The sequence below is a fragment of the Notothenia rossii genome (assembly GCF_949606895.1).
Source record: "Notothenia rossii genome assembly, chromosome: 2".
NCBI classification, from domain to species: Eukaryota; Metazoa; Chordata; class Actinopteri; order Perciformes; family Nototheniidae; genus Notothenia; species Notothenia rossii.
In genome coordinates, this window is record NC_136904.1 from 18389145 (window position 1) to 18409617 (window position 20473).

Genomic DNA, 20473 nt, shown 5'->3' on the forward strand with positions numbered 1-20473 from the left:
CTCTCATACCATACAAGCTTACCCATTAACCAAGTGTTTATGCGTGTTTCTGGCATTTGTACCCTTTTAGAAACAATTAAAAACACACACACACACACGCACACACTCACCGACGTCATCCTGCGCACACATCACAAACGCTTGTCTGGCTGGAATGTGACGCTAAAGCTCGCTCCTGAGTGAAGTCTCGCGGAGTAAAACACCGGCCATTTTTCTCCATGTTTATCAGGACACTTCGTGCTTGGTTGGTGTAACCGAGAGTCTTGCGATCACTTTGATAAGCCTACAAGTTTGGGCAAGTTTCATTTTGTTGTCCAAGCATCCTAACTTACAACAGACCGGACACAAACCATGTTTGTGTTTACCGCTGCAAAGTTTTTTCGCTGACATCCTTGTCCGGATAGATGCTTGTCTAAACTGTCGTACAAATGGAAATGGTGCCTAGCGAGGAGAACCAGTTCGTACCCAAAGAGGTGAGGACCCTGCCCCGGTTGGAGAATCAACCTCTGAAAGTCACCCTTGTATTCCACGCTCATTAATAATAGCAATACTTTTGCACCACTTTGGGAGTTTGTGATCTTGGTGTATCATTTAGAGGCTAGCTGCTAACCGTTAGCTACACTAGACGGCCTATCATGACATGGCTAACTAACGTAAAAGCTAACATCGGTAAAGCGGCTCAGACAAAGTGTGTTTATGACCTTACCTTTAAGCTTTAGCGTAATTATAATTCAGTTATTTAGCGTTAACATGTCCTGTTTTCCCAATATAAACCGTATACATTTCTTAAATGTTAACCTCAAAACAAAGACGATATTGTCAACATTACTTAGCCAACTTGCAAGTAACATTAGCTTGAACAAGCGTCGTTAGCTTTGTACGGCTGGATAATTGCAACACATCTATATGTTATTGAAGTTATATGTAAAAGCCTACATCCTTGGAGCTGACTGACATTGTTAAAGCAACGTTTACCCCTAATGTTAGCTTCATAATAATGTATACTTTGACCCCTTCTGGCCCGTGTTTGCAGATTGTTTTGAACAGAACTTGTAGCTTTACTGGGAAGTCAACGTTAGCTGGTCAGATTTGCAAGCTAGCTACTTGCTAACGTTACTACAGAAGATGCAGGTGTTATTGCGTTACATCTAGTTATTTATTTGTTCCTTATGTTTGAATAAACATGTCTCCCGTTTAGTATTTTGGCAACCACGAACGAAGAACGCCATTCGTCACAATGTTTAAGTAATTTAGCATTTGCTTGTTTGGCTCAATGTTTCGCACAACATTCTAGCGTTTCATTAAACGATTATATATTAAGCTACATTTGACTGTTTTCATGTTTTTTCAACATGTAGCAATGTAATCGTGTATAGCTTCTGTAAACACCACTAATCGTTAACATTACTAAATTGTTTTGGTGCTGACATGTATGCTAATGATAACTGTGTTATTGTCAAACGTCCGCGATGGTGCTACAGGAATGGTAGTCATATTAATTTGTTATTTTGTGCTCACGTACATCTACTAAAAGTTAATAAATTATGGGTGTTTTTGTATTGGCACCGTGGCTGCATTTACGTCAGCTGAAGAGTAATACGTCAAACATAGGACGTCACTCGTTGACATTAGGGCGATGTGTAAAATTGCATCTGATCATGCAGCAATGTAATTCATAGATGGAGAGTAGCTTGAAGCTGTACAGCGTATTAATGTGTCATACATCTATTAAAATAAATAAAACAATTACACTTGAACACGGATGAATTCAGCTAGAAAGGAGGAAACGGGTTTATTTACGCAGCATTTTGGCCGCAGGAAGAAATGTCTTTGTCCTTCAGATTTTAGTACTTAAAAATCCCATTTAACTGCTGAAAAAACCATTTAAGATGGGGAATGGTTGGTGTTATTAATAAGTTCCGCTCCGCTGATCCCACAGTTCACTTAAACCAAGTAAAGTTTCTCTTCCAGTATTAGTCCTGTTGTTGAAATCATTTGCAACAACAAGGTTACAAATTATTGACTAATGTTGTGGAACAAGACATGAGCTCAAGTTTAGGTAATTTAAGCTGCAGTTTGGTGTTGAAAGTGGATGAGAGCAGTGGTGTGTTGTTCTGGGAAACCAGAAGACACTCAGTGCTTTCTGTTGATGCCAAATTAAATGAAACATTTGTGAAAAGAGACTCCCAGTAAATATTCCCCAGTCATATAATCACACCATCACATGCAACCCTGTCACATTTATGACAGGTGGCTACTGAATGGCTTTGCGTTTGTGATCAAAGCCAAACGTTTGGAAGTAATACTGGCATATCCATGCTCTGTCATTTCAAGAACAACATTATTTATTATTATGAAGGACTTTATTCATGGTTAAATATGTATTATTCACAACAAGCCAATACAAACTGGCCGTGAACATGTGATGTTTGTCTCAATTATTAAAATATATTTTGTTACTGCCACTGGACTATCCTTATGTTTTAGTTTCAAATATTTACATTATGTTTGTACTTTGTCGATACATGTTTTTCATTGAAAGGTAAAGCAATTATGCATAAAACCTGCTTAATAATTTTCACCATTCTAAAAACGATTGGATTTTAGGCAGCTGATACATTTTATTGAGCAAGTTTCAAAAAAAAAAATTAAAATAAAAAAACATTCAAAAGGATTGTATCCGTAACATATTTTAGGTGAAAAATGTTAATTGTCAATGTGCTCCCATACATTTACCAACAGATCATGCCAATAATACATACAAAAAAATCTTCTAATTTGGTGGCTGGCTTCTTCACTTTTTGTGTGCAGCCATGTGCAGTTGTAATTTAATTACATTGTGTTGAAATTATTTAATTGATGCTGGCATTTACCAACATTATAGCCTGTCATAATTTGTTTTGTTCATTTCAAATCAGTCACAGCTATAAATAAATACTGTCTGTGCTTCGCATTGCCCGGGGCTTCATGTCAGCACCTTGTGATTATATCCACGGTAAAAATAACCTTTAATCTCATAATACACTACTGTGTTGTTCGCTGCTCCTACTTTATAGGACCTGTCAATCAGCCTTTGCCAAGATCACAAAAAGCATGCAAATACTTGTATAACGTGAATAAACCACAGGCAAAGTTGTTATGTTGGTGTAAGCCTTCAAGGCAGTCTGTTTTTGAAGGCAATCAGACATGTTTGACATCTTATTTCCTTGATGTGTTTGTTTTAAATTGTTCTTCCCCCTAACTATCTCTAAATATCTTTTTAGGGTGTGTTTTGGAGTTGCAGACAGAGTATGTTTGATGAGATAAAGAGGATTTCTCAGGTAGCCACGCCTTGTGTGTTGATTGGTAGAGAGAGATAAGGAATGGTGTGAAATAAATGCATGAAGCAGCATCGTGATGACATTGTTCACCAGGAATCACAAACAACAGATTTATAAATATAAGAAACGTGCACCTTACTTGAGTTTGTGATCTATGAAAGACCAATTTCTGGAAAACTTATATTTTTTAAAATGTAAATACCCCTTTGAACATAACACTACTTTGGTACAGATACCAGAGGGATGTTTTTGTATTCCTCATGTTTGTATAAAAATAAACCCCAAACGGCCCCAGTACATCTGTTTTTAAATATTGTTTGAAGCAAAGATATGATGTTATTATGCAATGACAGCATTGTAATTTAAATCATGCAGTATCTAATCCAATAAAAGTATACAAGATTAAGAAGACAGCACTTTCACCAGCATTTCATTTAACCCTATCAATGGAACTGCATAGGATTCAGTGTTTCCCCTAGGTTTACTGCGTTACATTTTTTCAATCCTCTGGAGCAGAGAGAGGAGCTGTGGATTATTGTTATTGATTAATGCATCAGTGTTTCTTAGGGTCAAAAACACTAAACTCACAACTTAAAATGAAAGCGTTTAGTTTATTTAATAAAAGAGCACATGTTCAATGTGAAAAGTGACAGTAGAAACACCTTGACTTTCAGGGGGGGCGCGGGGCTCTGTTGCCCCTCTAAGACAATGGTAGGGGAAACACTGGGATTGATGTGGTTGTGATTCCCTCTCAGTTATTTTTCGTGGATTATATTTTGGAATTCCTTCATTATTTAGATAGCACATCCAAAGATAGACAAAAATGGCAAGGTCATATTATAACCCGGGTCCCTGCTAAGGACTTAGCCTTAACTCTTATTCTATCCCTTCATTATGCCTTCGTTCAGTCATTTTAAATACCAAATGCTCACCAATACACGAGGCTAAAGAAACTGACCTGTCATCTTCTTTGGATGCTTAATACTTAAGCACTTGTTGAGTGAGTTTTTCTGACAGTTATTGTTCCATCGACCAATCAGAAAACAAACTATTGGGTGTGTTTAGTTGTTGAGTCCCTCGCTGCATCTTGAAACTCTTGCTTTTCTTGGAATTAATTGACCCTTTTTCTTAAAAAGAGGCTTGTGTCAGCAATTGCATGGCCGGTTTTATTATAACAGAATGTGAACAGTTTTGGAGAAAATTAACAATATTTCATTGTTTTTCTGTTTTAAGATTTGTAAGTTAAGATCTGTGACTGGGCTTGTCCAGTCATGTGTAAGTGTGGTATATTTAGACAAGAAAAGCACATTTAAGCTTCTTTTGCAAAGCTGTCACTTTTGGGGAAAAGCTCCTGCATGTCACCAACACAACAGATGTTTTGTTGAAAAAAATAAATACCTTTTTCTTCTGTGATCGCAAGTTATAACCATAAATGAATAGTTATAGTAACATGTAGCATACTATAAGACTAACTTAAAGTAATTAAATAGATTTTGAATAATATTTAACATTTAGTTTTAAGTTGTTTTCTGCATAACTCATTGTTGATGCATTGAATACCCAGTATAAGCTTTACTTCTAAGCTTCTAAATTGTTACATTTGTTCTTAACACAAGTAACCACAAGGAACTTTCCCTAAAAATGTGGTACAGAACATTTTTATTGAAATCAGGAACTTGGTTATGGTTAGGAATACAGTTCTCGCTTTCTTATCCCCTTGCCAGCCATTCTCTCTCTAGTTTAGCATACTCAGCCTGTCTCAGCCTGGTTGTTGGCCCGGAAAGAACCTCAATTTTATGGGGCCAGAAAAACTGTGAAATAGTACCCGCTACTCGGTACTAAGCTAAGTGGAAACGCAACCAAAAACGGGCCCCGCACGGCTCAGCACGCTTAAAGCGAGCTCCGCGCTGTAGTGGAAATGCGCCATTAGAAGTGTCATTACTGCGGCATGACATGAGAAGGAGTTTTTCTTTTCTGTACTGGCTTGTTTCTAATGAAGACATTTGTCGAATAGCCTTACTAACCGTTTGTTTTCAAGCTTAGCTTTTTACCAGTACATGGTGTTTGCAACACAAAAATACAGAAAGGAGATTTTGCCAACACATCATGTTAATCATTTCCGCCATTCTTGATTTTCAGATCCAAAATGCGGCTGAGGAGCCCAGAGTGCTGTGCATCATTCAGGACATCACCAGCTCAAAGACAGTCAACGAGAGGCTGACCCTGAATCTGCCGGCTTCCACCCCCCTCTCCAAACTCTATGAAGATGTTGCCCACAAAGCGGGATATGTGAAAGCCACTTTTGACCTTGCCTGGGGAAATACGCAGGACATGGTTAGGAAATTCGTTAATCTAGAGAGTCACTTCTGTCTGCCAACATATGTGAACGCTTTATAACAGTAATACTGGACTACAACTGGGCTGCAGGGCAAAGTTCTGTGATTACCCTCAGAGGAAAAGGTGGCGTCTGCATAAAAGTTGCACTTTAGTGTGGCAGAGAAAAAATAAGAGGGAACATTGTACCTATTTATTGTTTGTCAGGAAGCCAGCAACACAAACTTTAAGTAGTTGACTGGATGTGAAGTATGCATTTGTTTGGTAATATGCACAACATTGTTAAAAGGGGACAGCATGATCTGGCTGTGTTCATAGCTTTTTCTGCAGACGCAAACCTTGGTTTGGTGCAGCAGTGGAGCCTCATGATAATGGCTCCCTGTCTCTGCTTACAGTTCACGTATCTTCCACTTATAAGACGTTTATATTAGGACTCATTACCCCTGCTGCAATGGGAGGGTCGTGTCACCTCATCATGAACTCAGTGAAGCTGATAGAAAAACCCGACAGCGTTTATAGTTTTAATAATCTATGCTATCGAAAATGGATTTTGCCATACTATTGTTCTCTGATACGAATTATAAAGTCAATAAGAATGGCATTTTTAAAAGTGAGTACTTTAATATGCATGGAAACATTCTTAGTGTCCCCCCTCGGTGTTAACTATGAGTTTGTCCCCGTTAGTTTACATACTACTCCCTTTTCTTCAATGAGCACAGCCTAATCCTGCTGCGGACCCAGGCCAAAGCCCAGGTGCTGTCTGTTGTTATCTCACTGAGTAGGTCAGTGGATTGAGCTCCTGTACGCTTCCACTGCAACACTTTGCCTGCTCTTAGCTTGCTCAGGAGAAAGACAGAAAGTATTGCATAAAAGCATTTCTCACATGTTGGCTTCAGGCTACTTTCCTCTAGGGCCGCTCAATTAATCGTATTTTAATCGCGATTATGGCTTGCAACGATTACGAAAACAACGTAATCGAAATAAAACGATTATTTTTTTATTATTATTATTACTTTTTTTCTTTTTTTTATAATTTTTTTTTGTTGTTGGTCTTTCAGTTGAATTATACTTAAAGTTCAGGGTAGTCAATGAATAATCGCATTTAATAATCGCAATTACAATTATTGACCCAAATAATCGAGATTATGATTTTTGCCATAATCGAGCAGCCCTACTTTCCTTGTACGCACCGATACAGGGAATCTGCTGAAAATGAGTTCAGGGAGACTCTTAGTCCTGTGAGTTCATGGAGTTTGCAGACTAGCTTTGCATGTTCTGGGGCTGTTCTGTATTCTCCAGGGATTGTTTTAATTACATTTTAGTTTGTACTCTTCCCCCTCTAGGCACCACTGGATCACAGCAGTGAGATGTCCCTCTCAGATTTTGGGTTTGAGCCTGGCAATAAGAGGAATTTCCTCCAGCTCACGGACAAAGATGGAGAGCAGCCCCAGATTGCATCGGTGAGTGGTACACTATCAACAAGATGTGTTCCAGAATGTGTATGGTATATCCAATTAAAATAGTCTCTCTCTCTGACTGTTTACGTGCACAGGAAGAGTCAGGAACTGCAGATAGCAGCGGGCTGGATGACAGTTCCCAGGATCGATTCATCGGGCCCTTACCGAGAGACAGCACGGCAGGCTGCAGCGGAGACTACAGCAGCCCCTCTTACTCCTACTCCTCCATCCTCAACAAATCAGACACAGGTGAGGCTCAGTCGCCTGTTCAATATGTGACCTCGCTCTCTTCATACAAACCTGACTGACCTCTTACTACTCGTCTCCCCCTCCCTCCCTGCTGTAGGTTACGTGGGCCTGGTCAACCAAGCTATGACCTGCTATTTGAACAGTCTTCTACAAACCCTGTACATGACCCCCGAGTTCAGAAATGCTCTCTACAAGTAAGGATCTATTTCTAGGTATCTTTTGCTGCTTCCACACCAGCGCTTTTCCCGTTCTAGCTCCGTGCTAGAGCTTTTCTGGTTCAGCTCCGGTTTCCCTTTTCTGCTCCCGCTTTGTTCACACCACACAGAGCCGGGGTGGTACTGCGTCATTGCCTCATCGTTTGCGTCATGACGCGCCTGCTTCATAAAAGCCAAACCGCGTGGAAATCTCTCACACATCCTTCTTTATTTTTTTCAATTTGTTGCCAATCTGTTCAACGCTACGGTCATAACCAGCGGTTGCCATCTCTCGCTGCAATTGTTGCAGAATAGCTTTGGACCGCGCGCCCCCCCTCCAGTTTCCTCTGTACCTCTTCGGAAGACCAGATTGCCACTAGGTAGCTGGTCTCTTCAGTGGACCACTGCTGCTTGTTAAGTTTGAGGTTTTCCATCGTTGTGTACAAACTGGATAAAACGTGGGCCTTTTGTTGTTGTTCAGGAGGTTGATCCCGCCCATGCCCCTGCCCCCGCCTCGACGTAAGCGGCGCAGCCTCTTAGCTCCGGAATCTTGCTTCTAGACCGACAATATTTTGGAGCTGGAAACAAACCGGATTCCGGAGCTAAGAGGCGGCGCCGCTGCGGTGTGAAGAGGAAAAACCGATACTGTTCAGGCTCTAGCTCAGTCGGCCCTGAAAACGCATTGGTGTGAAACGGCCATATGTGAAGTTTTATCTGCAAAGAACTACTTTAGGTTTGATTTTAACTTCTGTTTAACCTTCAGCTGGGAGTTTGAGGAGAGTGAGGAGGATCCAGTCACCAGCATACCCCACCAGCTGCAGAGGCTGTTTATTCTGCTGCAGACGAGTAAGAAACGGGCGATCGAGACCACCGATGTGACGCGGAGCTTCGGCTGGGACAGCAGCGAGGGTGAGCCTTTGAACTCTCCTGTGACTAGAGTCACATGGCTCGTGCACGTGTAAAAGGAGAGGCCTTGTGCCTCTGCATCTGTAAACTCAATTACACTTATTGTGTCTTTCAGCTTGGCAGCAGCATGACGTCCAGGAGCTGTGCAGGGTCATGTTCGATGCCCTGGAGCAAAAGTGGAAGCAGACCGAGCAGGTAGGAGAAAGCAAGACGTTTTCCTAGACTTCTGACAACAACAAGTTCAGCAGCCAATTGTAAGGGCTGGAAACAAAAGAGCCACTGTGGGAGAAGGGAAATGGGCCAGTAAGCCCCTGGGTTAGCTGTGTCTTATCTCGGGAGCAAAGTATAAACTGCAAACACTTGATCCAGTGTGCTTGTTCTGCACACATGAGATGCTTGTTAGCACAGAAACCAACAGCAAACGTAAATAACAAACTGCTGCAATGGATTTGAATATTTGTACAGCTTACTTTGTAGAAGTTAACACTAAAAGTAAACATTTGAACTGATAAACAATTAACATTTAATAGTAAAACTGTTGAACAAATGCATCCCCCATTGTTATCCAAATCTATGTAAGGAATAAAAACAGTTTCCAGCATTGGATCCAAGGAAGTTGAGCCTCGAGATTTCTCTGATAACCTGAGTCTGAGTTGTCCTATAATGACCACTCTACAAATAATTTGTTAACAACAAGTTTCCACATACATTTTCTTGTATTTTACCAAACGTAGCTATACTTAGATTATTACAGGAGTGGGCCGAGTTATTAATAAAGTCATTGTATTAAATATATCACTTGTTCCATCCATACTAAGCCATCCATGCATTTTGGATGCTTGGTAGTTTCACACAAATAATTGGCTGCGTTTATGTGAGGGAGTGTAGAAGTATGATAACCTTTTGAAGCCCAAACACATGCTGTATTGTTAGTATTGAAACGTGGCTGAGAAGGCCTGACTGTCATGCCTCGTATCCTCAGGCGGACCTGATCAACCAGCTGTACCAGGGGAAGCTGAAGGATTACGTACGCTGTCTGGAGTGTGGCTATGAGAGCTGGAGGATTGACACTTACCTGGACATCCCCCTCGTGATCCGACCCTTCGGAGCCAGCCAGGCCTACAGCAGTGTGGTGCGTCATCTCGCCACTTTTAAACATTTCGCTCATTGGCAGAAAAGGCTCAAACAAACACTCTTTGGTTTTCACATTTGGATCAAACCTGCTTCAACTCTGTGCTTTTCTGCTGCACCTTTTTAGTACAGTTTTTTGACCATTTCATATTTTAACCTTTTTATCAAAATGGAACATCTTTTCTGCTACAGGAAGAAGCTTTGCATGCGTTCATGCAACCAGAAACTCTTGACGGGCCCAACCAGTACTTCTGTGAACGGTGCAAAAAGAAATGTGACGCCCGGAAGGTGAGCTCACTAAAAATGTGACATGGGAGTTCTGCTCGGTGAAGACAAGAGTCCCGTTAGTGACCTGCCTGAATCTTTAATAAATGCTTCTCCACACAGGGTCTGAGATTTCTGCACTTCCCCTACCTGCTGACGCTCCAGCTGAAGCGCTTTGACTTTGACTACACCACTATGCACCGCATTAAGCTGAATGACCGCATGGCTTTCCCCGAGGAGCTTGACATGAGTCCATTCATGGATGTGGAGGACGAGGTGAGAGGAGCAGAGATGGCAGTATCTCCTTTTATCCCTTCTTCTGATTTACATTGTATCAATACCCTTACATGGTGGTCCTTCTGTCGTTTATTGATCAGCAATAACTTGTTGTGAATTTAAGCTATGGCTGGAAAAAGAAAGAAATATCCCACACTCCACTTCATTTAACATTTCTGTTACTTTGTTAAGATGATCGCAGTAACTAATAAAGCAGAAGATTTTCCATCATAATCCATTGGGATAACTAACAGTCAGGTTACTATAGGAATTGTTACCCTCTCAACACCCTTATATCTGGTTGTGAGTGAACACTATATGACACACCTTGATCATTTGTATTGGTGTCATTTCTTATAGTGGTTCTGTAAAAGGGCGTGATAATTAAACAACCAACAAACACCATTTGGGCGACGAAGGCAACACCAGATGTGTTACAGGTTTATTCCTTTGTTCATGTGGATCTAAGAGCATATGACTCATTTGAACCCTTCTCAATTATTGTTTTTGAAACGGCCTCCTCTCTAGAAGTCGCCTCAGACCGAGAGCTGCACTGACAGCGGAGCAGAGAATGAAGGCAGTTGCCACAGCGACCAGATGAGCAATGATTTTTCCACGGAAGATTGTGTAGACGAGGGTATCTGCCTGGACAGCACCGGCAGCACGGAGAGGGTGCTGAAGCCGAAGGTAATCATTTGAATCGCTCAATAGAAGGACTGCAGATGGAAATGAGCTATTGGCTAACATCTAGCATAAAACACCTCTTCTCTTGTTTGAGAGTTTAATGTATTTGTGTGCATGGTCCTTGTTTAAATAAATACTTAAACTACAGATAGATATATTTTGGATTGTCGTTGTGTTGAATACCTTTTGATTAGTTAGCTGTGTGTTAAAAGGCAAAAGTAGGGAGTCCTGTTCAAGTTTCTTTGCCCCAATTCAGTCCTTATTATTGGGTTTCTGCAGATACAGAGTCTTATCTAATACTTCTCCTACTTATTTAACCTGGTCACTGCGCGCTCCACGTGATGACCCAGCCAACATGTTGCAGTTCATGGTGGTTGAGTTGCATAAAATGTTATTACAAGCTGTATCCTGTTTATTGTTCATGCTTGCATCATTTGTACATATATAGCATATCATTAGCTTATATCTTTCCATTGCAAATTCATTATCAATGGTGAATGTCCCTAGTGTTTACAAAAGTTCTCCTGAAAGTCTTCTTTCTAAACGATACCATTTTCTCTGTCTATTTTCAGAACACGCTGACCTTTGAGCTGTTCTCCGTCATGGTCCACTCTGGGAGCGCTGCGGGTGGCCACTACTACGCCTGCATCAAATCCTTCACTGATGGCCAGTGGTACAGTTTCAATGATCAGCACGTTAGCAAGGTCAGCCTCAGCGCTTCAGCTACCTGTTTGGTCCATTCAGCACTTAAATGTCGGGCAGTTTGACTCATCAGACTGTATCAGTGTTAGGTCATCAGTTTGTACTACACTCGTTGGAATTGTTGGAAACTTCATTTCGATCTCTCTGTCTGTAAACACAAACTGAGTAAGATTGACATTAAAGTTGACTTTGATTTTTGACACTTAGCAAACTAAATTGTGTCCTTTTTAATGTTCTACTTGTCATTAACAAAGTAGTATCTATGAAATCATGCAGTGTGCTTCTGTTTGACAGATCACTCTAGATGATATCAGGAAGACATATGGGGGCTCCTCAGGGAGCAGAGGCTATTACTCCAGTGCCTTTGCCAGGTGAGATGTCTCCCATATCTGCCTCCAACACCAACTCATATCACATGACATCACATGCTTACAGTGCACTGGGTTGGGGAATATAATAATCAGGAAAATCAAGATGTGCCCATTTATTCTTTGTTAATTATCTCGTGTATATTAAAAGCAATATGAAGCTTTTCAAAGAGCTGAGAGAACTACATTTCTACATCACATGCAATCATTAACAAGACATCTTACATCTTTTTTTTTCTCTTAACAGTTCTACAAATGCATATATGCTGATTTATAGATTGAAAGATGCCTCAAAGAATGCAAGTAAGACAACTTTTTTTTTCTTTCAATCTGCTATGGTTCAGACCAACATAATTGTGCCTTCATGGTAATGTTAGAGGCAATGTCATTTTGTGATGAATTGGGTCATTTAGTGCTATTATGTTAACTGTAGTGACAGTTTTGATCGGCCCTCATATTGAATGAGCCAACAGCTTGAGCTATTGTCCTGAGATGTGCATCACATCAGTAGAGATCACACAGTGTTCATAGGTTATTTTAATATCTTGATGATTATCCAACTGTTTATTTGACTATGGTTTGCCCTTGGTGTGCTGGTCCTAGGATTAGTATGCAGTTCTAAAGTGTATCCTGTCTGTCCTGTCTGTAGAGTATTTCGATGCGGAGGACTTCCCAGAGCACGTCAAGAGTTTGGTTCAGAAGGAGAAAGAGTCTGAAGAGCAAGAAAAGCGACAGAGGGAGATCGAGCGCAACACTTGCAAGGTACCTTTTTTAGATCCGTTTAATATCTATTGTCTGTGTCTGACTGAAGATTCTCTATTAAAACAAGTTGAACTCTTATCGCTCTCTTCCATTTTATCTCCAGATAAAGCTTTTCTGCATGCGTCCTGTGAAGACGATGATGGAGAGCAAGCTGGAAGTACACAAGGACAAAACTCTCAGAGAAGCAACAGAAATGGCCTACAAGGTTTAACGACCATCTGACTTTGCAACAACTCGACCTCCGAGTGTTAAATATCGTAGTTTAAAAAATGTATTATTGTGTAGTAACACTGTACGTGTTCTGTGCTTCAGCTGATGGAGCTGGATGGAGCTGTGTCTCTGGACTGCTGCCGCCTGGTGAAGTACGACGAGTTCCACGAGTACCTGGAGCGCTCCTACGAAGGGGAGGACGACACACCCATGGGCATGCTGCTCGGAGGAGTCAAGTCCTCGTATATGTTCGACCTGCTGCTGGAGATCCGCAAACCAGAGCAAGTGTTCCAGCCTTACAAACCTGGAGGTCAGTACAGCCTGCTACGTTTTATTCATACTTGTTTTTTCATAGCCAGTGCCGCAAAGGTCCTTTTTGTGAAGTATGAGACCAATAAATCCTGAATGATTATATACAACTCTGAGGGAAACGAGCAAATAGATGTAGATGTGTCAGAATACCAAGCTATATATTTCCTTGTGTGACTGTGTTTTATGACTTTCTGCAGAGGTGATGGTGAAGGTTCACGTTGTGGATCTGAAGACTGAGAGCATCGCCACTCCAATCAGTGTCCGGGCCTATTTGAACCAGTCGATCACTGAATTCAAACTGCTTATTGCACAGGTTTCCTTCTCTCCTCAGTTTCTACACCACATCTTCTCCTCATTCCTCAATGTTCTGTTTTAATCATCAGCACAGAAAACTGTAAAGAGTGAAAATGTGACTGAAGACTTGTTTGTTTCTCCAGGCTACCGGGCTATCTGCAGAAGCCATGCGTGTCGTCCTGGAGCGTTGCTATAACGACCTTCGGCTCCTGTATGTTCCAAACAAGACACTTAAAGCTGAAGGGTTCTTCAGAAGCAACAAGGTCACGACATGTTTTGTTTTACATTTCATTTCAATCTATGAGCTGTTGTGGGGTTTTTTTCCATTGTGTTGTGGGATATAAATCTTCCACACTAGATTCTCAAAGTAAAAAAAAAAAACAATACAACAAAAATAATACTAAAGTATGTCTTGCTGAACTAATTTCACACATTTTGCAAATTTTTATTTTATAATTTTGCCAAATACTAGTGCCAGTTATGTATCAACAAATCGACTTAGGCACTTTTGAGTTTGAACCTGTGTTTCAATTTGTTTTTCCTCAGGTTTTTGTAGAGAGCTCCGAGTCGACGGATCATCAGGTTGCTTTCACTGACTCGCTCCTGTGGAAACTGTTGGATCGTCACGGAAACACGATCCGGCTCTTGGTCTCACTGCCTGAGCAGTCTCCTGGTACCTTGGCCAACAGGACTCCTTGCCAAAAAGAAGGAGTTGACTCTGATGTGCCCTTAGAGGGTTCAAAGGGTGACAGAAAATCAGTAGAGGCGGTCCTGGAGGAGAGCACAGAGAAGTTAAAGAGCCTGTCTCTGCTGCAGCAGCAGCAGCAGCAGCAGCAGCAGCAGCAGCAGCAGCAGCAGCAGCAGGGCACCAGCGACAGCCAGAAAAGCTCTGACGCCAGCGACTTTGAACATATCGAGTCCCCGAGCCAGGAGGCAGACTCAAACTCTTCGCTCTGTGTGGCTGCAGACAACAGGGAGCTCGAGAACCGGATCAGGGCCGGGGGCAGCAGCGGCGCCTCCTCGGACCCCGACAACCACTTTGCCTCCGAGGAGCGCTCGGACTCTGAGGTGAACAACGACCGCAGCACCAGCTCGGTGGACAGCGACATCCTGAGCTCCAGCCACAGCAGTGACACTCTGTGCAATGCGGACAGCGGGCCCATACAGCTGGCCAACGGCTTGGACTCTCACAGCATCACAAGCAGCCGCCGCTCCAAAGCCCACGAGGGCAAGAAGGAGACCTGGGACACGGCTGAAGAAGACTCAGGGACGGACAGCGAGTACGATGACAACGGGAAGATCAAGGCAGAGGCTCAGTACCTGTTCTTCAGAGCAGAGCCGTGTTCTCCGGAGGACGCCACGTCGGATGCACAAAAATGTATGGACCTTTATTTATTGTGCAGTTTAAAGGAATAAGAAAAAAAAGTTGTACTCAAGTGCAATTTGTTATTTAAGACCGGCAAGTCCAAAATAAGCCATGCAGAAATCAAAACCTTAAAATCAAGAAGGTTCTGTAAGTTAGTACAGTTTGAAAGAAAAAATCTATATTGGTCATGTTTCAGCAGGAACATACCATTTTAATTTTACATTTTCCTATCAGAAAAGATACAAACATGTTTTGTGTATATTGTCAATTGTAGTTCTTAGAAACATTTTGAATCAGAAAAAATCTGAATTGGCAGGTCACAAAATCGATCAGGAAATGTGCGGTCTGTGCATCTCTAGCTGACATCTCAGCAATATCTTGCAAGTGACACAACAACATGCGTATTCCTTCATCAAGAGGGCAGAACATCGGACCAAATGTTTCATTCATTTTGTTTCTTTTTATTTACTTCAGGTGTAGTTGTTCACGTGGACAAGAGAATAACATTAGCAGCATTCAAACAGAACATGGAGCCCTACGTGGGAGTCGCCTCCACCCAGTTCAAGGTGTTTCGGGTGTACGCCAACAACCAGGAGTTTGAGAGTGTACGGCTCAATGAAACCCTCTCATCGTTCTCTGACGATAACAAGGTCAGGATCCCATCCAGAATTGATTTGCCAATTTGAAGTACGTTTGAGTTTGACTGAGCCAATACATGACTTAACTTTGCATTTCGTTACTTCCCGTAGATAACTATTCGACTAGGGAGAGCACTGAAAAAGGGTGAATACAGAGTGAAAGTGTATCAGCTACTAGTGAATGAAACAGAGGTAAGAGTTGTTTCTCTCCCTGTGCTAAAAAAAGATAGTGACTCATATGACCTGTCTAAATGACTGTCACAAATATTGCAAATGTATCCATGTCTCTGTTTCCAGCCGTGTAAGTTCCTGGTGGACACGGTGTTCGCCAAGGGCATGACGGTCAGGCAGTCCAAAGAGGAGCTGCTCCCTCAGCTAAAAGAGCACTGCAAGCTCGACCTAAGCATCGAGAGGTGAGACTTTGTTATAACACATTTATATAAAAAGAAAACTATGACAAAGTGTAGGTGTTCTTACCGAACAATGTTTGTGTCTGTGTGTGCTTAGTGTCCGTCTCAGGAAAAAGACCTGGAAGAACCCAGGCACGGTGTTTCTGGACTACCACGTCTATGAAGAGGACATCAGCATCTCGTCCAACTGGGAGGTCTTCCTGGAAGTTCTCAATGGTAACACTCAACCTGCAGTTTGGTTTAACCACAGTACAATGGGTTAATTAAGCAATATTACACAATAATACTCATTATGGGTAAAAGAATCCCCGACAGGCAGATCAAAAATACTCCGTTGTTATTGTTTGAACTACGTAGCAACGACAGGAACTGCTTCTATAGCGTTTTTGCGGACCTTTTTGATTACAGATTTGAAAACATCGTTGCTTGCTTTAAAAGCAGCACAATTCATTATGTCAAACCTTGGAAAGTATCTAGATATCCCTGCCCTGATGCCAAAGGAACTGCACACTGAATATGGTTTGCCGTTTGATGTCTATGTCTGGACCGCTGCGTAAAAAGGAGGGTTTCTGCCCCGTTACTTCTCCGCTGCTTTCTTGTTCCAGTTTGACTTTCAGCCCAACGGTATACTGTTTTTCTCAGACGCGGAGGGATACTGACTTGTTGTGAAAAGTAACTACAATTCTACCCGTAGTATACGCTCAATATATCACGGCTAAGAACCAATCAGATTGCTTGATTTGACTTGTCCGTTTTATAATGTGTAATAATAACCACAATTAAATAAAGTTTGTATCTTGAGAAGCTATATGTTGAAGCAGAACTAAAAGTGAGTTCTAATTTGAGAAACTAAACCAATAAAAGGGGAGATGATCTGTTTTTTCGAGACACTCTTGAAAATGTCACAGTGAAGAAAAAATTGCTCAATTATATTGTCATTTGATTTTGGAAACCCATGATTTGAAGCTGCAGATAAAGCTAGTATCATCCTGCAGGGAAACATGTTCTTTCTCGAGGTGAAACAATGTCATGTATCGACGGTCTGTCATGATTTGTGTCTCAGAACCGGAGAAGATGAAGTCCATGTCGCAGCTGGCGGTCCTGAGCCGGAGGTGGAGCCCCTCTACTATGAAGCTGGGGCCTTTCCAGGAAGTTATCCTAGAGAGCAGCAATGTGGAAGAACTCAAGGAGAAGGTATGTATGCTGCTGGATGCTTCTCAGTTCTTTTTTACTTTTCCAAGTGTCTGTTATTTAACCATTAAAACAGTTACAATGATCTTATCCTAGTTAACAAACACTAAAATGCAAGAAATGCTAAACGAAACACGAAAAAATAAAATAAATGTCATAATAAACACTGTGATTGTTGGTGACGTGTCTGTTCATTTTCACTGCTGTTCACATACAAACTGTTATTTTGCAGTGAGATAATCATGAATCATGCACACTCATTATCACTGAACACCATTACACTTTCAAAATTAAATTGTAGCTTTCATTGGCTTTTTTTAAACTAATGTCCTTCTCCCGTTTGCAGCTAAGTGAATTAGGCGATATTCCTCTGGAGAACCTGGAGTTTGCAAAGGTATGTGAGATATACATAAATATCATACTTGTAAACAAATGACACTTGTTTTGTTCTTAGTGTCCGACCTGTTACTGAGGATATATCCTTCTCCTGTGAACAGGGTAGAGGAACATTTCCCTGTGATATTTCCGTGTTGGAGATCCATCAGGATCTGGACTGGAACCCCAAGGTGTCGACTCTCAACGTGTGGCCTCTGTACATCTGTGACGACGGAGCTGTGGTCTTCTTCAGGTAAAACCATCACAGCACACACTCAAGAACTGACAAGAACTACATGTAAAACCTGGAGTGCAGACGTTTACAAATAAAGGAACATTTGTTGTATGTGTTAAATTGGTTTATCTAATCCTTAATATTTATAGTATTACAATATACTTTCTATATATTATATACATACAGAATACAATTTGTAAATATTCCTGAAAAAAGCTGACTCTAAGCTTCTTAAAATATACAATTTGAAACCTTTTTTTTTTTATCTTTTATTTAACCAGGATAGGTCTCATTGAGATTAAAAGTCTCTTTTTCAAGAGAGTCCTGGCTCAAGATAGCACAGTTACAGACCATTTTAAAACACACAATCACAACACAGTCATACAACAAGGGGGCGTCTGACGCAGTGGATTAGTGCGTTGGTGTATAGATCAGGGGGGTCACAGGTTCAAACCCCACTGCAGTCAGCATGTCGATGTGTCCCTGAGACACTTCACCCCAAATTGCTCCTGTGGGGATTGCCCACAGTATCGAGTATGTAAGTCGCTTTGGATAAAAGCATCTAACAAGTGACATGTAATAATGTAATGTAACAAGTTGAGTCAAAGCATTTACAGCCACAGCGGCTTGTTTCAAGGTCATTGAGTCGTTTTGAGTCTTTTTAAAGAAACCAGCTCTGAGTTTCAGCTCGATTAGCAGCTGGTTCCAAGCCACAGGAGCAACTAAACGCCCTCTTCCCCCGTTCAGTACCGTCTTTTGGTACAGTTGGAAGAAACAAGTCCTTGGAGCGAAGCCGATAAGATCCTGTGAATATTGGGTTTATGTAGATCCTTAGATAAGAATGAATTTGTGACTTAGGATGAACATCACTGTGCTCTTTATGCAGGCACAGCTCAGAGGAGCCGATGGAGCTGTCGGACGAGGAGCGCAGTGAGCTGATGAAGAAGGAGAGCAGCCGTCTGCTAAAGACCGGACACCGTGTCAGCTACTCGCCGCGCAAGGAGAAGGCCCTCAAGATCTACCTGGACGGGGGCCCCCCTAAGGACCCGGGGCAGGACTGAGGAGTGAGCCGCGCTCCTCCCATCAGGATGTCCGGCTGCAGCAGCAGAGCTTCCAGGCTGCAGGACTGAGAGTCCGGCCTGACACTTACTTGAACATCAAGCAGCTTTGTGAGGCTAATGAGCTCACACCCTCCACTCTGAGCCCCAGGACTGGTTCAGAAACCCTATTGTGCACTATAGTGTATTGTACTGTAAAGTTTAAAGGGAAGTACAAAAGCTATTGAATACAGATAAAGAATCAAATACCGTAAAGACAAATCAATTGAACGTGAAAGCTCCAGAGATGTTAGGATTGTGAAACTGAGCTAGAAAGCATCCATCTCGTCTATTTCAGTCTCCTCTCACTTCTCTTCCTCCTCGTCACTGTGTTTCTCTTCCTGTTTCAGGAATAGAGTTGATTCTGATTCATCAGTGGCCATCTTGTAAGTCCATACGCTCACATCCCCCGAGCTCTGCTCTATTACAGAAATTATTCTTACATGCATCGCTCTCCTTCCTTCAAACAATTAAAAACCAACAGCACACACAACCAAGAACTACTTATCCAGCCTTCCTCCGTCTCACCTCTTCCGGTGAGGCAAACCTCACTCTCTCTCAGTGACTTTGACAACTTCTTTCACCAGATTTGAAGAATCAAAAAGCAACAATTTAAGAATTTGTAATCCTGAGGTTGTTTCTGCTTCTATAAAAGCCGGAGTAATATGTTGATATGGGTTTTCCTGACTGCTGCTCTTTGTGCTTTATAGGACCTTTAACTCTCTTACACCACTTCCACTAGATTGAATGATGCATAGCGTATCGGTACCTTTTAATACAAAGTTCAGTGAGACAGAACCAAGACAACTATGTTAACAATTTCCTTGTCTAGTTTGTGTCTGTTGTAAATTATTATTTTGCTCCAGGCGTTATCATTCATTTAAGTGTCATTAGGCACCGGGCACACATCTGTTGTCTGTATTAACCTTTAATTAAGAAAGTGGATTTCTGTTTTTGTTTTCATCATTTGAACTGGGTGTACATCTCTACTGTGTGTGTGAGGGAGCGCTCTGTGGGGTTTGACAGTGTGAGGTTGTTCTTGGCGCTTCTACCTGCTGCTGCTCTATAGACTGACACCAGAGGGTGCAGAAAGCCGGACTGAAGCTCGGCATCGCGGCCCCTCTGGGCTCCCGATGCTGCCACCAGCTATTCACTGTAGAAATGCCAATAACTTTTTTTTTGTGTTTATTTCTTGAGATTTAAATCCTGTGTGAAAATAGTTTAAGATGATTTTAGAAATGAATTGAAAAGATTTTTTTTCCCATAACTGCAGTTTTCTGTAACTGTAAATTAAAAATGTCTCAATTTAACTCACAAATCCTACTCAAATTTTTAGGAAAAGGGGTTTTGGTGCTCAATAGACTTTTATTTATCTAAAGGCAAGGGTTGGACAAGCTCCATGTCAAGGGTGCTTCAAACAGAGGTTATGTTTGAGCTGTTTGTAAGTTAACACCACGCACAAGTTCCTAGTACAACGGCTGTACTCACACTCGCATCAGTTGTAGCTTGTATTCGTTTCACACCCTCCTGTCGGGATGCTGAAGTCACATTGTACATGGCAGACACAGAACACATACATGAGGTGTAACACATTAGCTGGAGATACAGGCGTGGACAACAGCTCATTGACAAATCAAAACTTGATTAGGTTATCTGAAAATAACACACTGAAACATGAAAATTCAAAATGAAATAACG

The 20473-nt window shown here is 41.6% G+C and overlaps 1 protein-coding gene across 3 annotated transcripts; it reads left to right on the forward strand.

Annotated features, from left to right (window-relative positions):
- The first annotated feature begins 154 nt into the window (after positions 1 to 154).
- usp47 (ubiquitin specific peptidase 47) lies at positions 155 to 20085 on the forward strand. 3 transcript variants are annotated; one of them, XM_079662729.1, is made up of 29 exons: positions 155 to 473; positions 3264 to 3320; positions 5460 to 5654; positions 6998 to 7114; positions 7207 to 7360; positions 7458 to 7554; positions 8318 to 8463; positions 8576 to 8655; positions 9443 to 9592; positions 9784 to 9879; positions 9979 to 10131; positions 10663 to 10818; positions 11388 to 11519; positions 11812 to 11888; positions 12133 to 12188; positions 12535 to 12647; positions 12751 to 12852; positions 12960 to 13167; positions 13367 to 13482; positions 13607 to 13726; positions 14010 to 14841; positions 15304 to 15479; positions 15579 to 15659; positions 15765 to 15880; positions 15975 to 16093; positions 16941 to 17071; positions 17415 to 17462; positions 17566 to 17696; positions 18565 to 20085. In XM_079662729.1, exons 1-29 carry the CDS (start codon positions 429 to 431, stop codon positions 18737 to 18739), a joined length of 4179 nt encoding a protein of 1392 aa, XP_079518855.1. In that variant the 5' UTR covers positions 155 to 428; the 3' UTR covers positions 18740 to 20085. The 3 variants fall into 3 exon arrangements, with proteins under 3 accessions (XP_079518855.1, XP_079518854.1, XP_079518856.1); XM_079662728.1 differs by having other exon boundaries at positions 156 to 473; positions 10660 to 10818; XM_079662730.1 differs by lacking the exon at positions 3264 to 3320 and having other exon boundaries at positions 157 to 473; positions 10660 to 10818.
- Positions 20086 to 20473: the final 388 nt, after the last annotated feature.

Coding starts and splice junctions, on each gene's coding strand:
- usp47 (XM_079662728.1), top strand. CDS start 429: ATGGAAATGGTGCCTAGCGAGGAGAACCAGTTCGTACCCAAAGAG. Junction 7,555..8,317: donor TTCAGAAATGCTCTCTACAA/GTAAGGATCTAT, acceptor TTTAACCTTCAG/CTGGGAGTTTGAGGAGAGTG. Junction 17,463..17,565: donor AGAACCTGGAGTTTGCAAAG/GTATGTGAGATA, acceptor TCCTGTGAACAG/GGTAGAGGAACATTTCCCTG.